Source organism: Syngnathoides biaculeatus, chromosome 9 (assembly GCF_019802595.1).
Source record: "Syngnathoides biaculeatus isolate LvHL_M chromosome 9, ASM1980259v1, whole genome shotgun sequence".
Lineage (NCBI taxonomy): Eukaryota > Metazoa > Chordata > Actinopteri > Syngnathiformes > Syngnathidae > Syngnathoides > Syngnathoides biaculeatus.
The window spans coordinates 17,380,394-17,401,024 of NC_084648.1; the positions used below are offsets into that span (position 1 = coordinate 17,380,394).

The 20,631-nt window shown below is 43.2% G+C and overlaps 3 protein-coding genes and 6 non-coding genes across 11 annotated transcripts in view; 8 read left to right on the top strand and 1 right to left on the bottom strand.

Annotated features, from left to right (window-relative positions):
- prom1b (prominin 1 b) overlaps positions 1–13,366 on the top strand; it is a 28,666-nt gene extending 15,300 nt beyond the window's left edge. Inside the window, exons 11-26 of the mRNA XM_061830870.1 lie at positions 67–75; positions 161–320; positions 469–621; positions 1,199–1,322; positions 2,227–2,330; positions 2,412–2,496; positions 2,577–2,723; positions 3,787–3,858; positions 4,306–4,398; positions 4,673–4,726; positions 5,162–5,242; positions 6,364–6,432; positions 6,545–6,634; positions 8,535–8,650; positions 9,407–9,515; positions 10,846–13,366. Coding sequence (XP_061686854.1) covers positions 67–75; positions 161–320; positions 469–621; positions 1,199–1,322; positions 2,227–2,330; positions 2,412–2,496; positions 2,577–2,723; positions 3,787–3,858; positions 4,306–4,398; positions 4,673–4,726; positions 5,162–5,242; positions 6,364–6,432; positions 6,545–6,634; positions 8,535–8,650; positions 9,407–9,479 — 1,430 coding nt within the window. The 3' untranslated portion in view covers positions 9,480–9,515; positions 10,846–13,366. The remainder of the gene's footprint in view (positions 1–66; positions 76–160; positions 321–468; positions 622–1,198; positions 1,323–2,226; positions 2,331–2,411; positions 2,497–2,576; positions 2,724–3,786; positions 3,859–4,305; positions 4,399–4,672; positions 4,727–5,161; positions 5,243–6,363; positions 6,433–6,544; positions 6,635–8,534; positions 8,651–9,406; positions 9,516–10,845) is intronic.
- trnag-gcc (transfer RNA glycine (anticodon GCC)) lies at positions 7,227–7,297 on the top strand. Its single transcript has one exon. It is a non-coding gene; the product is annotated as a tRNA-Gly (tRNA).
- On the top strand, positions 7,411–7,481 carry trnag-gcc (transfer RNA glycine (anticodon GCC)). Its single transcript has one exon. It is a non-coding gene; the product is annotated as a tRNA-Gly (tRNA).
- trnag-gcc (transfer RNA glycine (anticodon GCC)) lies at positions 7,609–7,679 on the top strand. Its single transcript has one exon. It is a non-coding gene; the product is annotated as a tRNA-Gly (tRNA).
- Positions 7,838–7,908, top strand: trnag-gcc (transfer RNA glycine (anticodon GCC)). Its single transcript has one exon. It is a non-coding gene; the product is annotated as a tRNA-Gly (tRNA).
- trnag-gcc (transfer RNA glycine (anticodon GCC)) lies at positions 8,116–8,186 on the top strand. The gene has a single exon. It is a non-coding gene; the product is annotated as a tRNA-Gly (tRNA).
- trnad-guc (transfer RNA aspartic acid (anticodon GUC)) lies at positions 8,316–8,387 on the top strand. The gene has a single exon. It is a non-coding gene; the product is annotated as a tRNA-Asp (tRNA).
- Positions 13,367–13,547: 181 nt separating the features above from the next.
- fgfbp2b (fibroblast growth factor binding protein 2b) lies at positions 13,548–16,805 on the top strand. Of its 3 annotated transcripts, none has more exons than XM_061830232.1 (3): positions 13,548–13,787; positions 14,713–15,622; positions 16,699–16,805. In XM_061830232.1, the coding sequence occupies exon 2, from the start codon at positions 14,996–14,998 to the stop codon at positions 15,611–15,613; it is 618 nt and encodes a 205-aa protein (XP_061686216.1). In that variant the 5' UTR covers positions 13,548–13,787; positions 14,713–14,995; the 3' UTR covers positions 15,614–15,622; positions 16,699–16,805. The 3 variants fall into 3 exon arrangements, 2 of the variants coding, with proteins under 2 accessions (XP_061686216.1, XP_061686217.1); XM_061830233.1 differs by having other exon boundaries at positions 14,985–15,622; XR_009796447.1 differs by lacking the exon at positions 14,713–15,622.
- Positions 16,806–19,230: 2,425 nt separating this feature from the next.
- Positions 19,231–20,406, bottom strand: fgfbp1b (fibroblast growth factor binding protein 1b). The gene has a single exon (XM_061830487.1). It carries the CDS (start codon positions 20,040–20,042, stop codon positions 19,260–19,262), a length of 783 nt encoding a protein of 260 aa, XP_061686471.1. The 5' UTR covers positions 20,043–20,406; the 3' UTR covers positions 19,231–19,259.
- Between the last annotated feature and the right edge of the window lie 225 nt (positions 20,407–20,631).

Here is a 20,631-nt window from a genome sequence, read left to right on the forward strand (position 1 = left end):
ATGAATATTTGTCACGTTTCTCACATTTGTTTTCTTTTATCTTCATTTGGGACGACCGCAATGCAGCGTTACCACGTGAGTGTTCCTAAAAAAAAAACACGAGTGTTGCTTGTTTTTGCGTATTATTTGCATGCGTTTTGCATGGTTTTGGTGTGTTTAGGAGTGAAAGGAATGCTGGATAAAATCGGCTCGGAGATCAACAGCTTTGCCAAGATGTTTCCGGTGGAGGCGTCGCTGGCCAACTTCACCGTCTTCCTCAGCCAGGGGCAGAAAAACATCGAGTCCTACTACGGCCAGATTGACCAGATCGACTTCTACAGGTAACCCGGGTGACATTTCGGGAGACGCGGCCATTTTGATGTCCCAAGGGTGGGTTTCGATCCGGGGCCGCAGTCCGTTTTATCGCCCTGATCTGGACTAGTCTACCCCGTTAACGCCAAATTTTGGCAATTTGTCATTTTTCTGCAGGTGGATTGGATGTGTGGCGGTGCTTTGCATGGTGGTCCTCATCCTGTCCTTCAACATCCTGGGCCTGTTGTGCGGCACGTGCGGCTACGACAGGCAGGCCACGCCGACGACCCGCGGCTGCCTGTCCAACACGGGCGGGAACCTGCTGATGGCGTACGTATGAAGAAAGCGGACATTTACTGGGTTTGCCGCAACAGTTTTTCAACATACAGTAGATGACAAACTGCATGCGGGTTTTGCCCGTTCTTGAGCGATGGCGAATGAGTTTTCCGATCAGAACCACATCGGGAGTGGGGAGGGCGACGCAGAGTCCCCGATCGGAAGCTAATTGTTGACAGTAGGACCGCGCGAAGGGGTTAGTCGACCAGTACATCTAGAGTCCAAAAACCCACAAAGCCAGGTGAGCTACTTCGACGTCACAATTGAGTCTGGTTGGAGGTTTAACAGAAACCGAGCTTCATTCCATACGGAATGTCTTCAAGAAATGGGCAGTCCGAAGACTTGATCTGGAACCGTTGTAAAAACTGCCGTCGTCAACTGAGGCAAGTCCAGATATTGAGTCCAAAGTTGCGACTGAAGCAGAATGGATCGCATGACTTTGGAACTTGCTAAGACCGAGTCACGACTTGACTGGACCAGCCTGGCTCGTTTGGTTTTCGCCACCGTATTTTGGGACTTGGTTTGAAACTTGTAGTACGTGACTTTCTCTGTGTCTTTGGGTCCATGACAGCGGGGTGGGCTTCTCCTTCATCTTCGCCTGGGTGCTGATGGCCATCGTCACCGCGCTGTTCGTCGTCGGCGGCAACGTGGAGAAGATGCTGTGCGAGCCGCTGGCCAGCCGGCAGCTGTTCCAGGTGCAAGGCCGCGAGCGCTCCCCCGTCCGGGCGTGTCGCCGTTCATTGGTTCCTTCGTGCGGCGAGAGTCGATGAACGTAATATACATTGTTTAACTGTCATCAAAGGTCAAGTGTCATGGCTATAAACTTTCTAAAATAGATATTGTAACAAAAAATGCATTTCACGTACATTAATCGGACACTCTAAATTGCCCCTAGGTGTGATTGTGAGTGTTTGTCTCAAGAGAACATCTCACAATTGAGTGAAGTGACCGGGCCAATATTACCCTATCGTTTCGAGCCGTGTTTAGATGATATGCGGCTCAATTCTAACTAACAACAGTCTCCCAGACAGTATGTATGAAGCTCGGCGCCGACAGGTACATCGAGACATTTAGCACCCCTGACTTACGAAATTGGATCTTTTGTTACATTCTGAGGCAATTTTTTAGTAGCTGTATACACACCTATCTGTCATTTTGGAACCCACCAAGGTCTCGTCCTTTGCATCCATTTTTTTCACGACGAACCGGGTCTTTTTGAAAAGTATGAAGAGCGAATCCATCTTCCCGAGTGTTCAAACAATCGTCCAGCTGTACAACGAGCCGACATTTCGGCTAACGGGAAGGAACAAAGAGCTACATTGCAGCAGGTAAAACTGGTAGAAACAGACGAGACCACCTGAGTGGGCGTCTGCAACAAACGTCACTTCCTGCTTCTTCTCGAAAACACAAATCCCTCGAGAGGATTTTCATGACGGGACTGACAAAAAGTCGTATACATCAAAATCACGTTGTGTGGTGGAAAAAAAACGGATGGGTCCATTCCGGCTGCCTTTATTTTTTTTTTTCATTTAGAACATCATAACTAAAAATCGGGCATTTAATGACAGTGGACCTTTAAGTATAAATGTTTGTATTTAGATCATAGACACGCCTTTCCTTGTCCATCCGGCCAAGAAGAACTTCCTTCCCGGGATGCTGTTTCAGAACCCAAACATTGACTTAACACTGGGAAGCATGTACAGGTAAAGAAAGAAAGAAAAAATATATATTTTGTTATCTACTTGCGGTTGTCATCTTGATGTTTTTTTTTTTTTATTAAAAAGGGAGTGCTACGACAACAACGGCCTGTATCACGCCCTGCAGCTCGAGACCATGTTCAACATCAACTCTTTCCTCAACAGGACGGTGGCAAGTGTTCCCGCGGCAAAATGGGACTCGACCACAAAACGTGTTCTCTAACCGTAACTCTACGTTTTGTGCGTCATCAGTACAATAAGGACCTGGCCAAAGTATTCGAGAGCGTGCAGGTGGACCTGCAGGACGTCACGCTGCTGGAGCACGCGGGCAGGGACAACCTCATCAACTTCGCCAACGCGGGCATCGGGATCATTGACTACGAAGCGTATTTGGCGGAGGTGGCGAAACTTTTTTTTGTATACAGTTTGCGGTCACGTTATCGAGTGAATAAAAAAAAAAAAGTACGTTAGGTCAGCGATTTAAGACGTTTCCAAAGGCAACCGTCAGTCGATCAGTTATGTTGTCATTTAGTCGATCGGTCAGTTCGTCAATTAGTCTTAGTTGGCCTTTCATTTAGTTCGTGAATTAATTACCATAATTTCCGGCCTACAAGCCGCAACTTTTTTCTCATGCTGTCAACCCTGCGGTTTATGCGGTTATGCGGCGCTAGTGTTAGCGCACCTGGTTATAAGCCTCGGTACACAGAAAGAGTTTAACGCTCTCGCTACGCTAACGCTAGCCTGGCTCTTTCTGCGTACCGAGGCTTATAACCGGGTGCGCTCTGGAGGCCAAGAATTACGATCGTTGGTCAGCAGGTCACTCAATCCGTTGGTCAGTTTGTCATTAAGTAAGTCCATTAGTTACTAGTTAGTCGATTGATTGGTTAGTCGGTTAATGTCAGTCAGTCGATTGGTTGCTCAGTTATGTCAGTCATTTAGTGAGCAGATTGGTCCTTTTGTTTGTCAGTCAGTTACTTATGGTGAGTCCAAAGATTTAAAAAAATGTATTTTTTTACTATATTTTTTGATTCTTTGGTGTCATAGATTTATATATATATATATATATATATATATATATAATATAAAATAATTTTTCAGGGTTTTTTTAATTCTTGGAAGTTTATTTAAATTACCATTTGTTTCAGCTCATAAGTAAATTTTTTTTCATCGATTTATTTGGGGCAGCAATACTTCCTTTTTTTGCTGCACAATTTAGAACACAAAAGAAAAATCAGTACTTTGTAAAAATAATTATAAAATAAATTTGTCTGATAAATCACAGGTTTTGTGTTGCATTTTTAGCACTAGAGGATGAAAGAAATATTTTGAAACATAATAGTTCATCTATTAGTCAGCCTTTCAGCTTCTCGTTAAGTTTATTCGATGACATATCAACTTGAGCAGTTCCGCTGTTTTTGTTGTGATGAATAAAAAAGATAAAAATATGGTTTGTATTTTCAAGGTGAATAAGGGAGTCACCCTTGTGGACCTTCTGACTTTCTCTACCGACCTGGAGGGGCAGGCCGATCAGCTTGTGAGTTGACACAGCGACAAAGTGTAAATACTGTCCAATGACTCAGCAAGAATCATGGAACTTGGCACAAATTATTTGCTTTCACGGGCCACATAAAATGATTCTGCGGGCCAGATTTGGCCCCTGGGCCTTGAGTTTGACCCCGGTAGATTGCACTGCCACAAACAGATGGAGTGGTCAAAAAAAAATATTGCGGTAGTGGTTTAGCACCGTTCTTGCAAATGATCGGGATTTGGTTCCTGCTTTTTTAGCTTAATAAGTATTTATTATTATTTATGCATCCTGTTTATATTTATTTATATATATATTTATATTTTATATTATTTAATTATTGCCGGTCTTTTTTTCTTTTTTCTCGTCAGCTCCTCTAAACTCGTCAAGTTTTTGTTACCTCCTCGGCTCCCGGTTGTTTGACTTTCGTCCGTATTTATTTGTGCGTGTTTGCAGCCACGCGGCGCCCTGGAGAACGCGCTGAAAGGTCACGCCAGCAGCATCCGGCAGATTCACAGAGAACTGGTGGTCCCCATGGAGCAGGCCATGGTAGTCCCTGCAACCCGCACCCATACAACACGCGCGTATTTATTACCGGTATTGTGCGAGAAGTACATTTTCCGCTTCCTCTCTCCTCTCTCATTCACGGCGACAGAAATATGTCCGCGCCAGGGTAAGCTGCTGTCGTGGAAGTGGTTGTTGTGTTTATTTGTTGTTGTAGCGGCGCCATGGCGACGTGGCGTGTGGCCCGTGGACTCGTTCGCGAACGTTGATGAACTATTTGTTACGTTTGTATAAACGCCGTTTTTGTGTTATTGCGCAGAGCACCATGAGTCAAAGTATAAAGCAGCTGCAGAAAACCTCCAGTGACCTCCCGGTGAGACACAACCACAAAATCGATTTCATTATTTATTTAATTTTACTATTGGGTTTTCATTTTTTAATACCTTTTTATTTATGTTTGTTGTGTCTTTTGAATTTTACGTTCCTTTTTTTTTCAGATTTATATTCTATTTTCATTTTACAATACATTTTCCGTGTACTATTTCAAATGTGTTTCTTTTTTATTTTGAATAAAATGATGGGTATTAACAATTATAATTTACATTATATTTTAAATTTACCTCACTGTTTTTTTTTTTTTTTTTGTTTATAACTTTTTGGTGCTCCACTTTTTTACTTGTGATTATTTAAATTTGTATTTTATTTTCGGCAGTTCATTTTCATTTTGTTTTATTTATTTACCTTATTTTAATTTTGCTTTTATTTTTAGCACACTTTATTATTATTTTTTAATTGGAATGGTCATTAGGTGAAGGTGACAAACATCCTGAGCGCCATCGACGCGGCGGAGTACCTCATCAGTAACAACGCCTCACATCTGGTGCAGCAGGTATGAAAAATGTGAATATCATAACAAGTGTATGATTTTTATTTGTTTGGTATGATTAAAATGTGTTTGATTGAAGAAAAAAAAAAAAAAAAAAAAAGCAAAACAGGCATGTGATTTTGACCCCATCTTTTGATTGGGAGTGAATTTTTCTCTCCAAGCAGAAACGTGATATGTGCCTGCCAGCTTATTAGAATTTGTAAAAAAAAAAATAACAAAAAAAACCCCATCAGTTAATTAATTTTTTTTTAAAAAGCAATCAAGTTATTTTTTTTGGTGTCAGATTTTTGGGAAAATATTGTCACGTTACTATTTTAAGAACATACAAATGTAACTCGGCGGCACGGAGGATCAGCTGGTAAAGCGTTGGCCTCGCAGTTCTGAGGTCCCGGGTTCAATCCCGGAGTTTGCATGTTCTCCCCGTGCCTGCGTGGCTTTTCTCCGGGCACTCTGGTTCCCCCCCCCCACATTCCAAAAACAAGCGACATTAATTGGACACTCTAAATTGCCCCTAGGTGGGGCTGTTTGTCTCTATGTACCCTGTGATTGAGTGGCAACCAGTTCAGGGTGCCTGCTGACGCCTGGGATAGGCTCCAGCACTCCCTCGCGACCCTCGTGAGGATAAGCGGCAAAGAAATTGATTGGATGGATCTTTATCATAAGGCCGATTGACTATTTTGTGTGATTGCAAAAGACGCTCACGATAACAATATTTGTTTCAAAATTTTGAAACGAGGACAGGCAGAACGGAAGGTAAATGAAAATGAATGAATCTGGAAAAAATGGATGGAGGAAGGAAGGAAGGAAGGAAGGCAGGAAGAAGGAATGGGAGGCCAATACCAATGCTTAAAAGTTCTTCAATAGAGAGATAGATCAACTGCAATTAATATGAGATGGATGAATATAGATAGATAGATAGATAGATAGATAGATAGATAGATAGATAGATAGATAGATAGATAGATAGATAGATAGATAGATAGATAGATAGATAGATAGATAGATAGATAGATAGATAGATAGATAGATAGATAGATAGATAGATAGATAGATAGATGGATAGATCAACTGCAAATGGAATGGAAAATGTAACTCATTTGTTTTGCTTTCTTGTGTGTATCCAGGAGACCAAAAACTACGTCCAGGGCTTGGTGGGCTACTTCAAACAGTACACGGACTGGGTTCACAACTCTGTGCGTATTGACTTGTCTTTCTCCCCAAAACCTCGTCAGCCATGCCGCAGAATTACCGCCGTGTGACGTACTACATTATTTACACCTTTTATGTCTCGCCTGTGCCCGGCAGCTGACGGCAGAGGTGGCCCAGTGCAAACCCATCAGCAACATCGTGGACAGCATGGAGATCGTGGGCTGCAGCTTCATCGCGGACTCAGTGGTGAGAAACCGGTACCGTCCCCCCGGCCGTCGGGGCTTGCCGTTAACGGGCCACCGTCGCGGGCCACGTTGGAGTTCGGCCTTCCCTCAGACTGCGAAACCGAAAAAAATCGTTGAGCGCGTCATCATATTGACGCGTGAAATGTATGAATTACTTTTGGAATCAGGGGTTTTTCCAACTATTGACGATGTTTTGGTCATGTAAAAACGCTTTCAATACATCGTTATGATTTATGATGTGACCAATTTTGGTACAGACTTGTACAAGCATCACGGAAGTTGGCATACATGAGTTGCCTTCGTGGGTCACATAAAAATCACGTTGCGGGCCGAATCTGGCCCCCGGGCCTTGAGTTTGACACCAGTGGCGGTAACGCTTCCGTGTTCGAACCCGCACCGGCCGCTGGGGAGAGCCGAGCCATGGAAATTGATCAACGCCAACCGTTGTACGAAAAACTTGTGCATAAAATGAGAATGAAATGGAAGAATACAAATAAATTTGCCACATTGCAAAAGTTATGTATTTAATAGGACACTGCGATTTGACGCACACGATATACTGTAGCCGAATCTGTGGTGTATCGGACATGTTCGCATTGGTGGTTCAGTGGTAGAATTCTCGCCTGCCACGCGGGAGGCCCGGGTTCGATTCCCGGCCAATGCAGCAATATTTTTAGTCTTAATGATCATCCTCCCCGATGTTTTCATTTCCTTTTTATGAAAAAATACCGCCCGTTTACTAGGAGTTTCACTCCAAATTATCTGGACATACTGTATGCATTGGTGGGTCAGTGGTAGAATTCTCGCCTGCCACGCGGGAGGCCCGGGTTCGATTCCCGGCCAATACAGCAGTATTTTTAGCCGTTACATTTTGGTCTTAATGATCATCCTCCCCGATGTCTTCATTTCCTTTTTATGAAAAAATACCGCCCGTTTACAAGGAGTTTCACTCCAAATTATCTGGACATGATGTATGCATTGGTGGTTCAGTGGTAGAATTCTCGCCTGCCACGCGGGAGGCCCGGGTTCGATTCCCGGCCAATGCAAAGTTGTTTTAGTTTTTACGTTTCGGTCTGAAAGCAAGTAGCAAGCCAAAAAGCTCACCGTTTATATGTTTTTCTTGGACTTTTCATTCATTTAAGATAAAACTTATTAAAACATCATTCTGAGAAGCTGGTTGTCCGTCCAGAGACTCCTTTCGTTCGCATTGGTGGTTCAGTGGTAGAATTCTCGCCTGCCACGCGGGAGGCCCGGGTTCGATTCCCGGCCAATGCAGACGTTTTTAGTTTTTACGTTTTGGTCCGAAAACACGTGGCAAGCGAAAACCTGACCGTCCCTTTTCCCTGGATTTTTAATTGATTTAAGACAAAACCTTATAATTTTCGAGCAGAGAGATGTCATGTAATACATTAAAACATTTCCGTGGCATGGATTCACTTATTCTCAGAACCGAGTTGTCCATCCAGGGGTCAGGGTGTGTAGGCATTGGTGGTTCAGTGGTAGAATTCTCGCCTGCCACGCGGGAGGCCCGGGTTCGATTCCCGGCCAATGCAACTTCCTTTTCAATTTTACACATAGCCTCTGAAACACGTGGCAAACGTTAGCGGAAAAAGTCCAAATTCTTGGCACAATCTATGGTTTGTGTATGTACTTTTGCTGTTCTGGAAGTAATAAAGCCAGCTTCCTCGTTAGTATAGTGGACAGTATCTCCGCCTGTCACGCGGAAGACCGGGGTTCGATTCCCCGACGGGGAGTTATTTTTGGCGCAGCGTCAAAAAAAAAAAAAAATCTGAAATAAAACCAGGGATTGTAGACCACAATAAATTTGGTATTTTTATCACTCTTTATTGTGTCTACAGCTACAGCAGTTTCTTTTTATTTTTTTGCTATTATTTTTGTAGAATACGTTCTGGTTCGGACTTGGACTCTGCAGCATCCTCCTGCTCCCCAGCATCATCGTCTCCATCAAACTGGCCAAATACTACCGAAGGATGGACACGGAGGACGTCTTCGAAGAGTGAGTCCAGATGACTTTCAGTCTCAGCACGCTTACGTAAGACTCGTGAGGTCCAATGCAAGAGCTGTAACATTTTGCTACTTATTTCACTTTTACTACCTTTGTAAAACAAAAAAAGTAAAATAAAATACATGACTGACTTTACATGCAAAATAAGCTTCAAGCTAGCCAGGCTCGCTCTGGATTTGTTTTGTCCCCGCACAGCTCTTGCAATGGACGTCCCCGCGTATTGATAAATCCAAATAAATATTCTTTTCTCTTCTCCTTCCCTTCCTCGCTCTCCATAAACTTATTTCGCCACCATTATTCATCCCGGCAGATCCACTTACCCGTGGCTTGTTGCGCTTTGACTGTTTGTTGCCTCTTCTTCGGTCGTCGCTTCTCGTCTTGACCGACTTTTGGCTCTTTCACCTTCATCTTCATCATCATTCTCCAAAAAAAAAATCATCTTCTCCTCTTTGGATTCATTCTTGTTTCGATGCTTTCTGATGATCTTCTTCTTGACTCTGCCTGGCTCCTCCGGTGCATTGTGGGTAATAAACGTAAACATTGTGAAACCGACTTTTGCCATCGATCGCGTTCGAGCGGTAAACGGATATTTAATTGTACTCCATTTTTGTCATTTTGCAGGAAAATGTTTTTTTTTGTGTGCATTCATTCCTGCACTTGACAAAAGTTCAGTTGGCCCACCCCAATTGTCACCGGTTCCAATACCCCCCCCCCCCCCGTCTTTGTGTCCACGTGTTTTGTACGTAGCGTCTCGCCCTATAGCGACACCCTGATCCGATTCCCCCGAGCCTCGGCTCCCTCGATCTGCTCCGACCGCTGACCCGAAACGGACGTCTCCCGCCCTGCGACGTCGAAGGTAAATGTCGTCACGGTAACTTTCGGGAACTTGGAACCGCCGCCGCCGATCGTCAGGATGCGGAATCTTGTTCTCTTGAGTCTTCGCCTCAGAAGTCGGGAGGGGAAAGAATATTTCAACGCTTGAGTCACTACGCCGCCATTTTGTGTGCAGCGCTTTGGTCGGCCATCTTGTGGCAAGACGTGGAGTGCAGTAGCCGGTTTAAAATTTTTGGTTACTTTATTACTATTATTTACTCTTAATATTATTTGTACTGCTTGACACTTTGCACCTTGAAAGAGAAAACATGGCAGCAATGTTTGATCAGTTACAATGAAGAAAGATAAGTAAAATAATTTTCAACAACAAAAAAATGACCAAGTTATGACAAAAGCCGTTGTTTTGGAAAAATGAAGTTGTCAGGGAAAGAGAAATTTTGTTCTATGAATGGGTGTAATTTTAAGAAAATAATATGTAATGTTACAAGAAAAAAAAAATAATTTAGAAAAAACTAATTGCTGATTTCAAATAAATATGTGAAATTTTGTGATTTTAAGAGAATATCTCATATGAGAGAACATGTGTAACTTGTACAGCAAAAAAATATGTCTAATTATTAAATATACATATGTATAATCATGCAAAATTAAATGATCATCATTAATGTTTTTTTGTCAGCCAAAATGTACTTAATTTTTATCAAGGAAAAAGCTGTACTTTCGCACAAATATCGTCTTTAATATTACGGGAGCAACGTTTTAATTTTATAGCAAAAGTAATTTTACCTAAGAAAAAATTTATTTGCGCGAACGTTGTTAATGTTAACATTATGGAGATAAGTTTCAAAATTGTCACAAGAAAGTCACAATTTTCACAAATAGTCTTTTTATAGCTAACAAAAAAGCGGTCATGAGAAATAAGTTGGAAAAAGTTGAAAAAAATTTGCAACTGTATACGTTTTTTTAAATTTACATATGGGAATAAAATCATTTAATTTAGTGTATACATAGGAGGCAAAATGAAATTCTGTCATTTTTTTACATAAAAGGTCAGAATCATATTACAATATAACATCTTGTGCAACAAAAAGGTCATTTGATAGGAATAAAGTTTTCATATTATTTATATTATCACTATGTTGCAAAAATCTGAACTGTAAAGTCATAATTTTCCCAAATTTTAGCAAGTACAGTTTTTTTTTAACGATTTAGTTATAACAACTTAAAAATTATGAGAACATTTGCCATTAAGGCCAACATTATCTTGAAAAATCCTCTTGAGAAACTTTGAAGTTGGTTAAAAAAAGACTAAAGTTTGTTTTGTTTTCTTTTCCTTTTTTGTTTTCCCACAGCGGACAAGAAAATTGGAACTGATTGGCCGGTTTCATCCCCCCATCCCGACTCGAGGCGCACCCCAAAAAAAAAAAGCCAAACGAGAAAGCGGGTTCATGAACTGCCGCTGATTCCCGACGTCGCCCCCTCCTTTTTCCAGCTTAACCGGATTTGCCGTTCACATCCTCGGATGAAACCAAAAGGGAAAAACGTCATCCAAAAAAAAAAAAAAAAAAAAAAGAAGATGCAGGAACTCTGAAATTGAAAGCCAACTGTCATGTATTTATTCACAGTAGCTTAAAATGTGTTCATTTCCATTCCCGCGTAGCCGCGGCCATTTGTGTACAGTCCTGTCGGTCACAGAGAGTCGTGTACATTTTTTTTTATATATTTTTGTTATTGTTTGTTTTTCTAACATAGCATTTCATTTTGGGGAAATAGCTTGTCATCGTGACCACAAAAAAAAAAAAAAGTTTGACACTTTTGGGAAGCGTATTAAATTGTTGGTATATGACGGGAATCATGTAGCTTTACCTTAGCGTATTTTATTGTACCGTCCGTCCATTTTCCACGCCGCTTATCCTCACAAGGGTCGCCGAAGCGCCCGCAGCCTATCCCGGCCGACTTTGAGCGAAAGGCGGACTACTCCATGAATGGGTCGCCAGTCAAGTCGCAATTAAAATAAAATACTGATCATAAGCAAAGTCGTAATATTGGAGGGAAAAAGTATTTACAAGAAAGAAATGTTCATTTACAAGGGGGGAAAAAAAAGCTACAATGTTATATTATCAAGGTTGGGATTTCCATAAGGGAAAAGAGAAAAATGTCCTCTATTTTACCAAGGAAGGGATCTTTTTATGAGACTAAAACTGTAATACCATCATCATGATGAAGGAACTTAATTTTATGAAAATAAAGCCGTACTTTAACGAGAATAATCCCGCGGCGCGAGAATGAGGTGAAACAAAAGTCGTGACATCACACCAATATAGTAATGGTACAAGAAAAATTAATTTGCATGATGAGGGGAAAAACTATTTTATAAAGGTTATGATTTCCAAACTAATCCTAAGGTAGGGGGAAATGGTAAATGTATTTTTTTTAAGTCAATTTTGGAGCTGCTTTTCCCTAAATGTTCCCAAAGTCATAAAAAGTATCAGGAAGTGTTTAAAAAAAAAAAGTGTTTCATTAGCTTGTGAACTGCTTTTTCCTGATGCTTCCGAGCTCATGCTAAGCTAACAGGAAATGTTTTTATTTTTTTATGTGGTCATCACACTAAGCAGAATTGGAAAATATATATCCACAACTTATCATTTTCTAACGAATGTAAACAATTAGATAAGAAGTTGCTGGCCACACATCACACCCACTGCCACCTAAAACAGCATACAAAGAGGGATAATAATGCGTTTTTATTTTTTATGTTATTATCAGGATTATTGTCGCGCAATTGGGAGTTGTGTCTAAGAGGCCAAAGACAAATCACTGAGTGTATGTGAGTGTGTGTGTCGAGAGGGATGGGGTGTGGGGGGCATAAATCTATAAATAAATAAATTTAAAAAAGTCCAACAAGTGTCGGTTTTGTCTGCCTGCTGGCAAACAGAAGCTCCCAGTCAGGGACGTGGAAGGGGGGGGGGGCTTAATACTGTATTACCCACCCTTCCAAAGTACACAAACGGAATCACTCCTATGTTTTGGGGTCTTGACGGCTTTTTCGGAGGGGGGTGGGTGGGCTACAGAGGTGGCGTGAGCTGAACATGCAGAACATTGATTCTTATAGGAACAGGAATATACTTTCTTTCGACTTCACATGTATTTCACGAAATGGAGAAAAATGTGATCATTTTGTTCTCGTCGGAGATGCGAAAATTGAAAAAAAAAAAGCCATTATTATTTTACAAGATACTTCTGAGTTGTGAAAGTGACCAATGAACGCATTGTGGAAATTAAAGTGAAAAATCATTTTTTAAAAACAGTGAATTAAAAAGGGCACAATATCACTATAATAGAGTAAAATAATGGTGTTGCAATAAAAATGACCTGATTTATGAGGTTTTTAAGATGTGAGCCATCCGACCAATTTTTGATTCGCTAGCGTGAATTTATGGGGCGACTCAATTTTATTAGGGGCAACAGGTACGTAGTCATATTTATCTTTTAAACCATTGACTAATTCCTGGTCTGAAGTTTATAATCATGGAAATGTAAGCTTCACTTACGTAGTTACAAAGTTGATTCTGGCGCCTCAAAATGAAGAGGATGTGATTCTTGTTGGAACAGATCGTCTTTTACACTCATAATAAGTATACTGTACACAAAGTATACACACATTTAAAAAAAAAAAAGTGCCATATATTTCCGCATCAATAGTGAAAGAGGCTCTTATGTAAGATTAAATGGCCTCTTTGTACTCCGCCGCTCTCGGGCTACAGACACCGCCCGCATTTGCAAACGAATTTCACCTGTCGCTACGCATAGAATCATATAATCATTGAAGTCCACTTGTTCTAGCACACACTGCTCCACGGTCGCCATTGTTGTTGTTTCCTTTCTTGTTCTGGAAAGGGAAGTAAAAGCGGCTACCGGAAATGGCCCAAAAATGCCCAGGAAACGCCGACCCAACATCAGCTACAGCGCTACTCCTGGCTTGGAAGAAAACTGCAGTACATTTCAAAATTGCGCGCGTGGCTCGCGCTCCGCTTTCGAGCCCGTGCACGTGACGTCACCATTTTCACGGCGCCATATTGGCAGAAAGAGCTGCTCGACATTGTGGGAGACGTTGAACCGGAGGAGAATATTTACAATACCCGGGACCTGTTGAGCTGTTGGTTGTCAAAGCGGTCATTCTATGGAATACCAGCTGAAAAGACCAGAAAATATCGATGGATTTTGGCAATTAAACAAGATGGACGGTGCCTGACCAAAATACGCACACACCTGTGGAGCGATCGCTTCATTTCAGGTAAGAATTATTCTTCTCAATCTCAAATTACCCAAAAGTATTTAGAATGCCGAGTTAGCTCATTTCAGAACAATGCGTGTTAAAAAAAAAAAAATGTCTATCGCAGGGGTTTACGGAGGTTAAGTGTGACCGCAATCGCTTCGGTGTACGTTCCGTGGAGATGACTCCGTCCTCTCTGTGGCGACCCCTAACGGGACAAGCCGAAGGGAGAAGAAGATAGTTAATGAATGCGAGTTTGTGTAAAACCAGTGGTCATTTATTTAAACATTCGTATTTGTATTGAATACTAGCTGAAAAGGTTAACGTGTGGCCGAACACACTTCTGTGTTCACCAGCCGTCAACCATCATCTTTTTTTCAATCATAGTTAATGAATGCGCGTTTGTGTAAATCCAGGGGTCATTTATTTAAATATTCATATTTGTATTGAATACTAGCTGAAAAGATCGATGGACTCCAGCAAAGGTTAACCTGTGGCCGAACACGCTTCTGCGTTCACGAGCCGTCAACTGTCATCTTTTTTTCAATCATAGTTAATGAATGCGCATTTGTGTAAAACCAGGGGTCATTTATTTAAATATTCGTATTTGTATTGAATACCAGCTGAAAAGATCAATGGATTCCGGGAAAGGTTAACATGTAGACGAACATGCTTCCGCGTTCACGAGCCGTCAAAACCGTCACGATGTGGGATTTATTCCTGATGAGAACGGATCCAGCAACAAAGTCCAGATTTTTATACGCTTACAAACTTTTCCGTGTAAATCTCAACGACTTCCTCACCAGATCCGTGTGTAGATCCAGATGTCCAAGACAAGCGGAAGCGAATTAACAGTCCAAAACATCGATATTGGCATGAAATACGGGCCCTCTATGCTGAGTTTATCTAATTTTTCCACGTACCGTCGTTTATTTTCACCTTCAAGATGTCTGACGGTATCGGACAAGACTCTGGGCGTCGTGCTACGAGTCATATTTCCGTGTCGTCTCACACCGACTCACCAATGAACAAGACCGGCAATATGGCGAGGTAAACAAAAATCACGTGATTTTATGTCATACGTGCACGAGCACTAGAAAGGCAAACTGAGGACGGGTCAGCCGCAGTGACGTCAGCAAGTCTTACATTCACCTGAAGAAAGGCGTCTTTGTCCCCCCCGGACCTTATAAAGCAGCTCTCGGACTTGTCTCGCAAAAGGTAACGTGAACATGCGGGCCCGAGTTCTTGTTCTCGTGGTGGCGACGTGGGTGTGCGCGTGCCACGCTCAAAGCGACACCGGCGTCAACGACGCCAACAGGCAGCAGCAGCAACGCAGCATCTGGGACGAGCCCATCCGCTTCAGCACCAAGAGCAAGGACGCGTGCACCATGGCGGTGTCGGGGGCCTCCGACTCCACCCGGCTGCGAGTTTCCTGCAAGGGGCCCGCGCCGGCGGGTCGCACGTACCACTGCGACTTCCAGGGCAAGCCGGCCCTGTGCCGCGCCTACAGCCTCAACCCGCGACACTACTTCACGCAGATCATGTGGGAGCTCCGAAAACTGGCCCACGCCTGCCAGGGCGCCAAGCTGTACCGGCCGCCCATGTGCAAGAGGCACCCCGACGAGGTCCAGATGAGCCTCCTGCCGGCCCGGCCCCGGGCCGCCAAGCCCCAGGCGGGGAAAGCCGTCACGGCCCCGACCAGGAAGACCGCCCCCAAGTCCCCCAAGACCACCGTGCGGTCCCCGACGGAGCTGCCCCAGTCCAAAGCGGCCCGCATGGCCACCGAGTACTGTTGGAAGAGCTTCCAGGGCATCTGCACGTACATCATCGGGTTGTTCAAGAACTGACTCGGACCGGTGAGCGACAAAAGCACTTTTTCTCTGACTCACCTCTTGCTGCTCGGCAGAATTCGCAGGGTCCCTTTGTATTCCTTTGATTATATATTTATTCCATATTATATTATACTTTATATTTATATTCCCCATTCGCTAAATCAAAAAATCAACGGCCTCTGGATAGAACAGAAATAGAACAGAAACTCAATGCATAACAATTTATTTCATGTCCTTATTTATATCATATATTTTAATAGTTCAATTAAATGATCATGTATTTATTTTACATAATAATTCGACATCTGTTGTTTGAATATTTGTATTTTACATTTTGAACATAATCACACCATATTTTATCAGTATATTATTTGGTTTCATTTATTTTTTTTCAACTATTGCAACTCAATCACCACATTTAACGCAATTCTTAATTATATATAAATTCATATTTTTAATACTTCGGTTTTGTGTATGTGTGTGTATATATATATATATATATATACGCACCATCCATCTATTTTCCAAGCTGCTTATCCTCACAAAGGAATGTATATATAATATCTAGGAATATATATTACATATATTTGGGGGGGGATCAGGGATATCCAATAATAGGAAAATGTTTGAGGAAAATATTTTTATTTTATATTTCTAACAAAAAATATCACCATTACATTGTTTGTAAGACTTAAAAATCATCATCATCATCAATTGCTGAACAAAATATTTTCATCCAACCATCCATTATCTGAGCTGCTTATCCTCACAAGGGTCGCTTGAGCGCTGTAGCCTAACCCAGTTAATGAACAACCATTGGCACTCACGGTCCCACCTAGGGGCAATTTAGAGTGTCCAATTAATGGTGCATGTTTCGGGGATGTGGGAGGAAAGCGGAGTGCCCGGAGAAAACCCACACAGCCACGGGGAGAACACGCAAACTCCACACAGGCCGGGCCGGGATTTGGACCCCGGTCCTCGAAATCATACTCGGAAATAAATTGAATGAAGCACTTATTGATACAAAAAAAAATGTACAAAATTAAAAACACAGTTTGAAGAAAATGTGGAATTGATTTCTGCCGCTGCTGTTGTTTCAGGTGGGAGACGCCACTGATGGACTTGTCACATGACATCACGATTCACCAACTGAGCTTCGCTGTTGTGAGCGACCACAAAAAAAAAAAAAAAAATGGAAGGAGAATAAAACCAAGAGTGCTAAATTTTCATTCAGCCGTGTGCTGTTTTTATTTTTTTTTTTAACCCTGTCAAGCGGTTTCCAGTCAGCCTCCGTGTTCTGAGAAGTCCTTGTTCCCCACATGTCAACAACACGCCTGCTGAAAGCCCAGAAACTTGTTAACATTCATACCAGTGCAACTTTTACACACTAGTCACTATTCAGCTAGAAACAGAATTGGCCTGTGTGCTACACAGACTGGTCTACTGACCCGGAACCAAACTGTTATTGTTAGAACACCGGTAGAGATTTGAAGGTACGGCGGATATAAGAAGTCTACAGACCGTTGTCCGACTGCTAGGTTGTTTTTTTTAAGCAGCTTAACAAGAAAAATGAGACAGAAATCATTCAAATTATTCACCCAATATAAAGTTCGGATGTTCTAGTAGGCTTCTACTCTCCTTTGACTGGTTTATGTAGCAGTTTCTACAGCGCTTGTCCTATCAAATGACTTCTGGCGAAGAAGCGATTTTCACCTCGGACCAGGTCACCAGTCTACCGCGTATAAAGCTGCTCCAATGCGATACAATACCATCCCTACCTCGGTAAGGTGGGATGAGAATCAGCATCCGCAAATCTGAGACCATAGTCCTCAGTCGGAAAAGGGCGGCGTGCCCTCTCCGGGTCGGGGATGAGATCCTGCCACAACTGGAGGAGTTCAAGTATCTTGGGGTCTTGTTCACAAGTGAGAGAAGAATGGAGCGGGAGATCGACGGACGGATCGGTGCAGCGTCTGCAGTGATGCGGACTTTGTATCGGTCCATTGTGGTTAAGAGGGAGCTCAGTCGAAAAGTGAAGCTCACTATTTACCAGCCGATCTACGTTCTTACCCTCACCTAAGGACACGAGCTGTGAGTCGTGACCGAAAGAACAAGGTCCTGGATACAAAGGAAATGAGTTTCCTCCGAAGGGTGTCCGGGCTCTCCCTGAGACAACGGGTGAGAAGCTCGGTCATTCGGGAGCTGCTCAGTGTCGAGCCGCTGCTCCTCCCCATCAAGAGGAACCAGATGAAGTGGCTGGGGCATCTGATCTGGATGCCCCCCTGGTGAGGTGTTCCAGGCACGTCCCACCGGAAAGAGACCCCTTGGACGACCCAGGACACACTGGAGAGGCTACGTCTCTAGGCTAGAGCAGGAAGAAGTGGCTGGGGAAAGGGAAGTCTGAGTATCCCTGCTGAAGCTACTTCCCCTGCGACCCGATCCCGAAAAGTGGTAGAAAATGGATGGATGGATGGATTAACGTGACCCGGAGCCCATCTCATCTAACTTTTGGAGGAAGAAGCAAGGTACATTGTGGACTGGTTGCCAGCCAATCACAGGACACATATACACAGACTATAATACACACTTATGTTCAGACCTATGGAAATTTTCCAGTCTTCAGTGAGTCTTAACTGAAGCGTAAATGCATGTTTTTGGAATGTGGAAGGTCGCTGCAGTACCCCAAGAATCAATCCCAGAACCTTTCAACTTTCAGGCAGAGATGCTTACCACGAATCCACCTTACTGTGACGCACTTTTTCATACCTTCACCGTATTTCTATTTCTTTCAGATCTGGACAAGTTTGAACATGTGCGATGAAATAACGGTCAGGTCTATAACAATCATTTCTCATCTTCCACACGGAGAAACATAGCAATTGTGACTCCCGAGTTACCGGAACCTGCTCCTTTGCTATCAGGCCCGATGACTGATTTGCCTTTAGGCGATCCTCAACATGCCTGAAAACTTGCCAATTTTTCTGCGTATATTTTAGGGGTCTACCAACAATACTCATATTCATATCTCCCTCTGGAAAGATCAAATCTGGACCCGATATCGGTTTCACCTGCAAGGTCAAAAAAACAAAACAATCAACAGGAAAGTGTCCGGACATGTCAATCCACACACGTCTTGCACTCTTTGACCAACTTCTAGCGTGGAACTCGTTCAAATGGGCCGCAGCCACAAAGGTGTCGTACAAAGAGCGGTACCCCGTGAACGCTTCCGCTTGTTGTTAGGCAGAATTCTCCAGGAATGACCATTCGTGGGCAAAAACTTCCTCAAATGGTAATAACTGGATTAAATGTTCAATCTGGATCATGTTAAAGTGCCTTACAAAAAAAATCTACTGTACAGTACATTTATTTCTTACAGTTGTGTTTCATTTTAAAGGCATTTAAACATGAATTTATATATCATTTTTATTGATGAGGCATACCTTTTAATTCAACCCATTTAATTGCATTTATTTATTTTCTTTTTATTAAAAATTAAAAATGTCCGCAGGGTTGTGAAAATGTTAAATGTTCTGGAGGTAACTTCACTGAAAACATGCACACATTTTTTAAGAAAAACACATTCAAAATGTAAAGTATTTGAAATGATTTATTGATCAAATATAAAATTCACACTATGAAATAGATTATGGGTAGAAGAAATAAACTAGCAGTCACTATGCAGAATGGACAGGAAGGAGGTGCACAGGTTGGCCCAGAAAGGGCTGCAGAACATTTCCGCTTTCCTGCGGGCCTCCGGGCACGCCGCGGTGCGGTTCCCAACCGGGGTGTTCCACGCCGGGGGCCGGTCCACCACTCCTCCGGACTGAGCCGAGGCGACGGAGCTGAAGATGTCCAACTTGAAGTGCGAGTCTCGGGGAGCTCGCTTGCACACGCGCGCCTTCACCAGCACGTCATCGTCCGAGCAGACCCCGCTCCCGAGCCGCCGGAAGGAGCGGCCCAGCTGCTTCCAGAAGCCCCGCGGGTCGGAGCGGAAGGCCGGGCAGCGCCGCGGCTTGCCGTCGTAGTGGCACTCGCGGTCGGTCACCCCGCCGTGGACGCGCGCCACCGGGTCCTCGCACTTGACCAGCACCCTGACGAGGTCTTCGTCGCGCTCACGAGCCAGCCATGTGCAGTTCATGGTCGCCCCGTAAGGGAACTCCCCCCGGGCGACCACCGCCGGAGCTCCCGGGGACACCCCGGGCTGCTCCCTGGAAGCGAGCGCAAGTCCGAGAAAACAAGAAATCAGAGTTCCAAGCATCTTGTCAATGCCCCGATCCCCGAAGTCCTTTGACTTTATACACGCGAAGCCACTTCCGGCGGGTCGTCCGGAGTTTTGGAGAACCGGCGAGTGACTCACCGACGCTTTCCCGCAACCGGGGAAACGAGTGGGCGGAACAGCGTGGATTTGTGGAGGCATGCCCGGACAAACCATCGGTATGTCGCTCATGTCTTTTCTACTACACTACACTTTACATCCACAATATTTCATGGTAGATATTTTCAAATTATTATTTTTTTGATTATTTATTGGGGTGCAATGAGACACAAAAATCAAGTTCGGTTCAATATTTTGCTGCTGTGCTTTCAAAGATGCCCACACACACACGTGAAAAAAAGTGTTTTTAATGATTTTGAAATGTGTGGGAAATGACCAATTTGCATCACCTTTGAATGAAGCATAAAATTGCATTGCAATAGCATTGCCCAAGCTGCTTATCCTCACAAGGGTCGCGGGAGTGCCGGAGCTCATCCCAGCGATCTTCGGGCAGGGGAGACCACATATCGTTTAATAAATGTCCACATTTAATAAATATCCAACTATTCATCCATCCGTTTTCTTCACTTATGCTTATCCTCACGATTGAACCCAGGACCTCAGAGCTGTGAGGCCAACGCGTCACCAGCTGAACCACCATGCCACCCTCGTTTAATCAATAAAAATGCAAAAAATTGGATTTGAGAAATGATTTTATTCACCTTTGATGCATCGGAGGGGCTGTATGTCAACTATAAATTTGGGAAAATCTGTGACATTT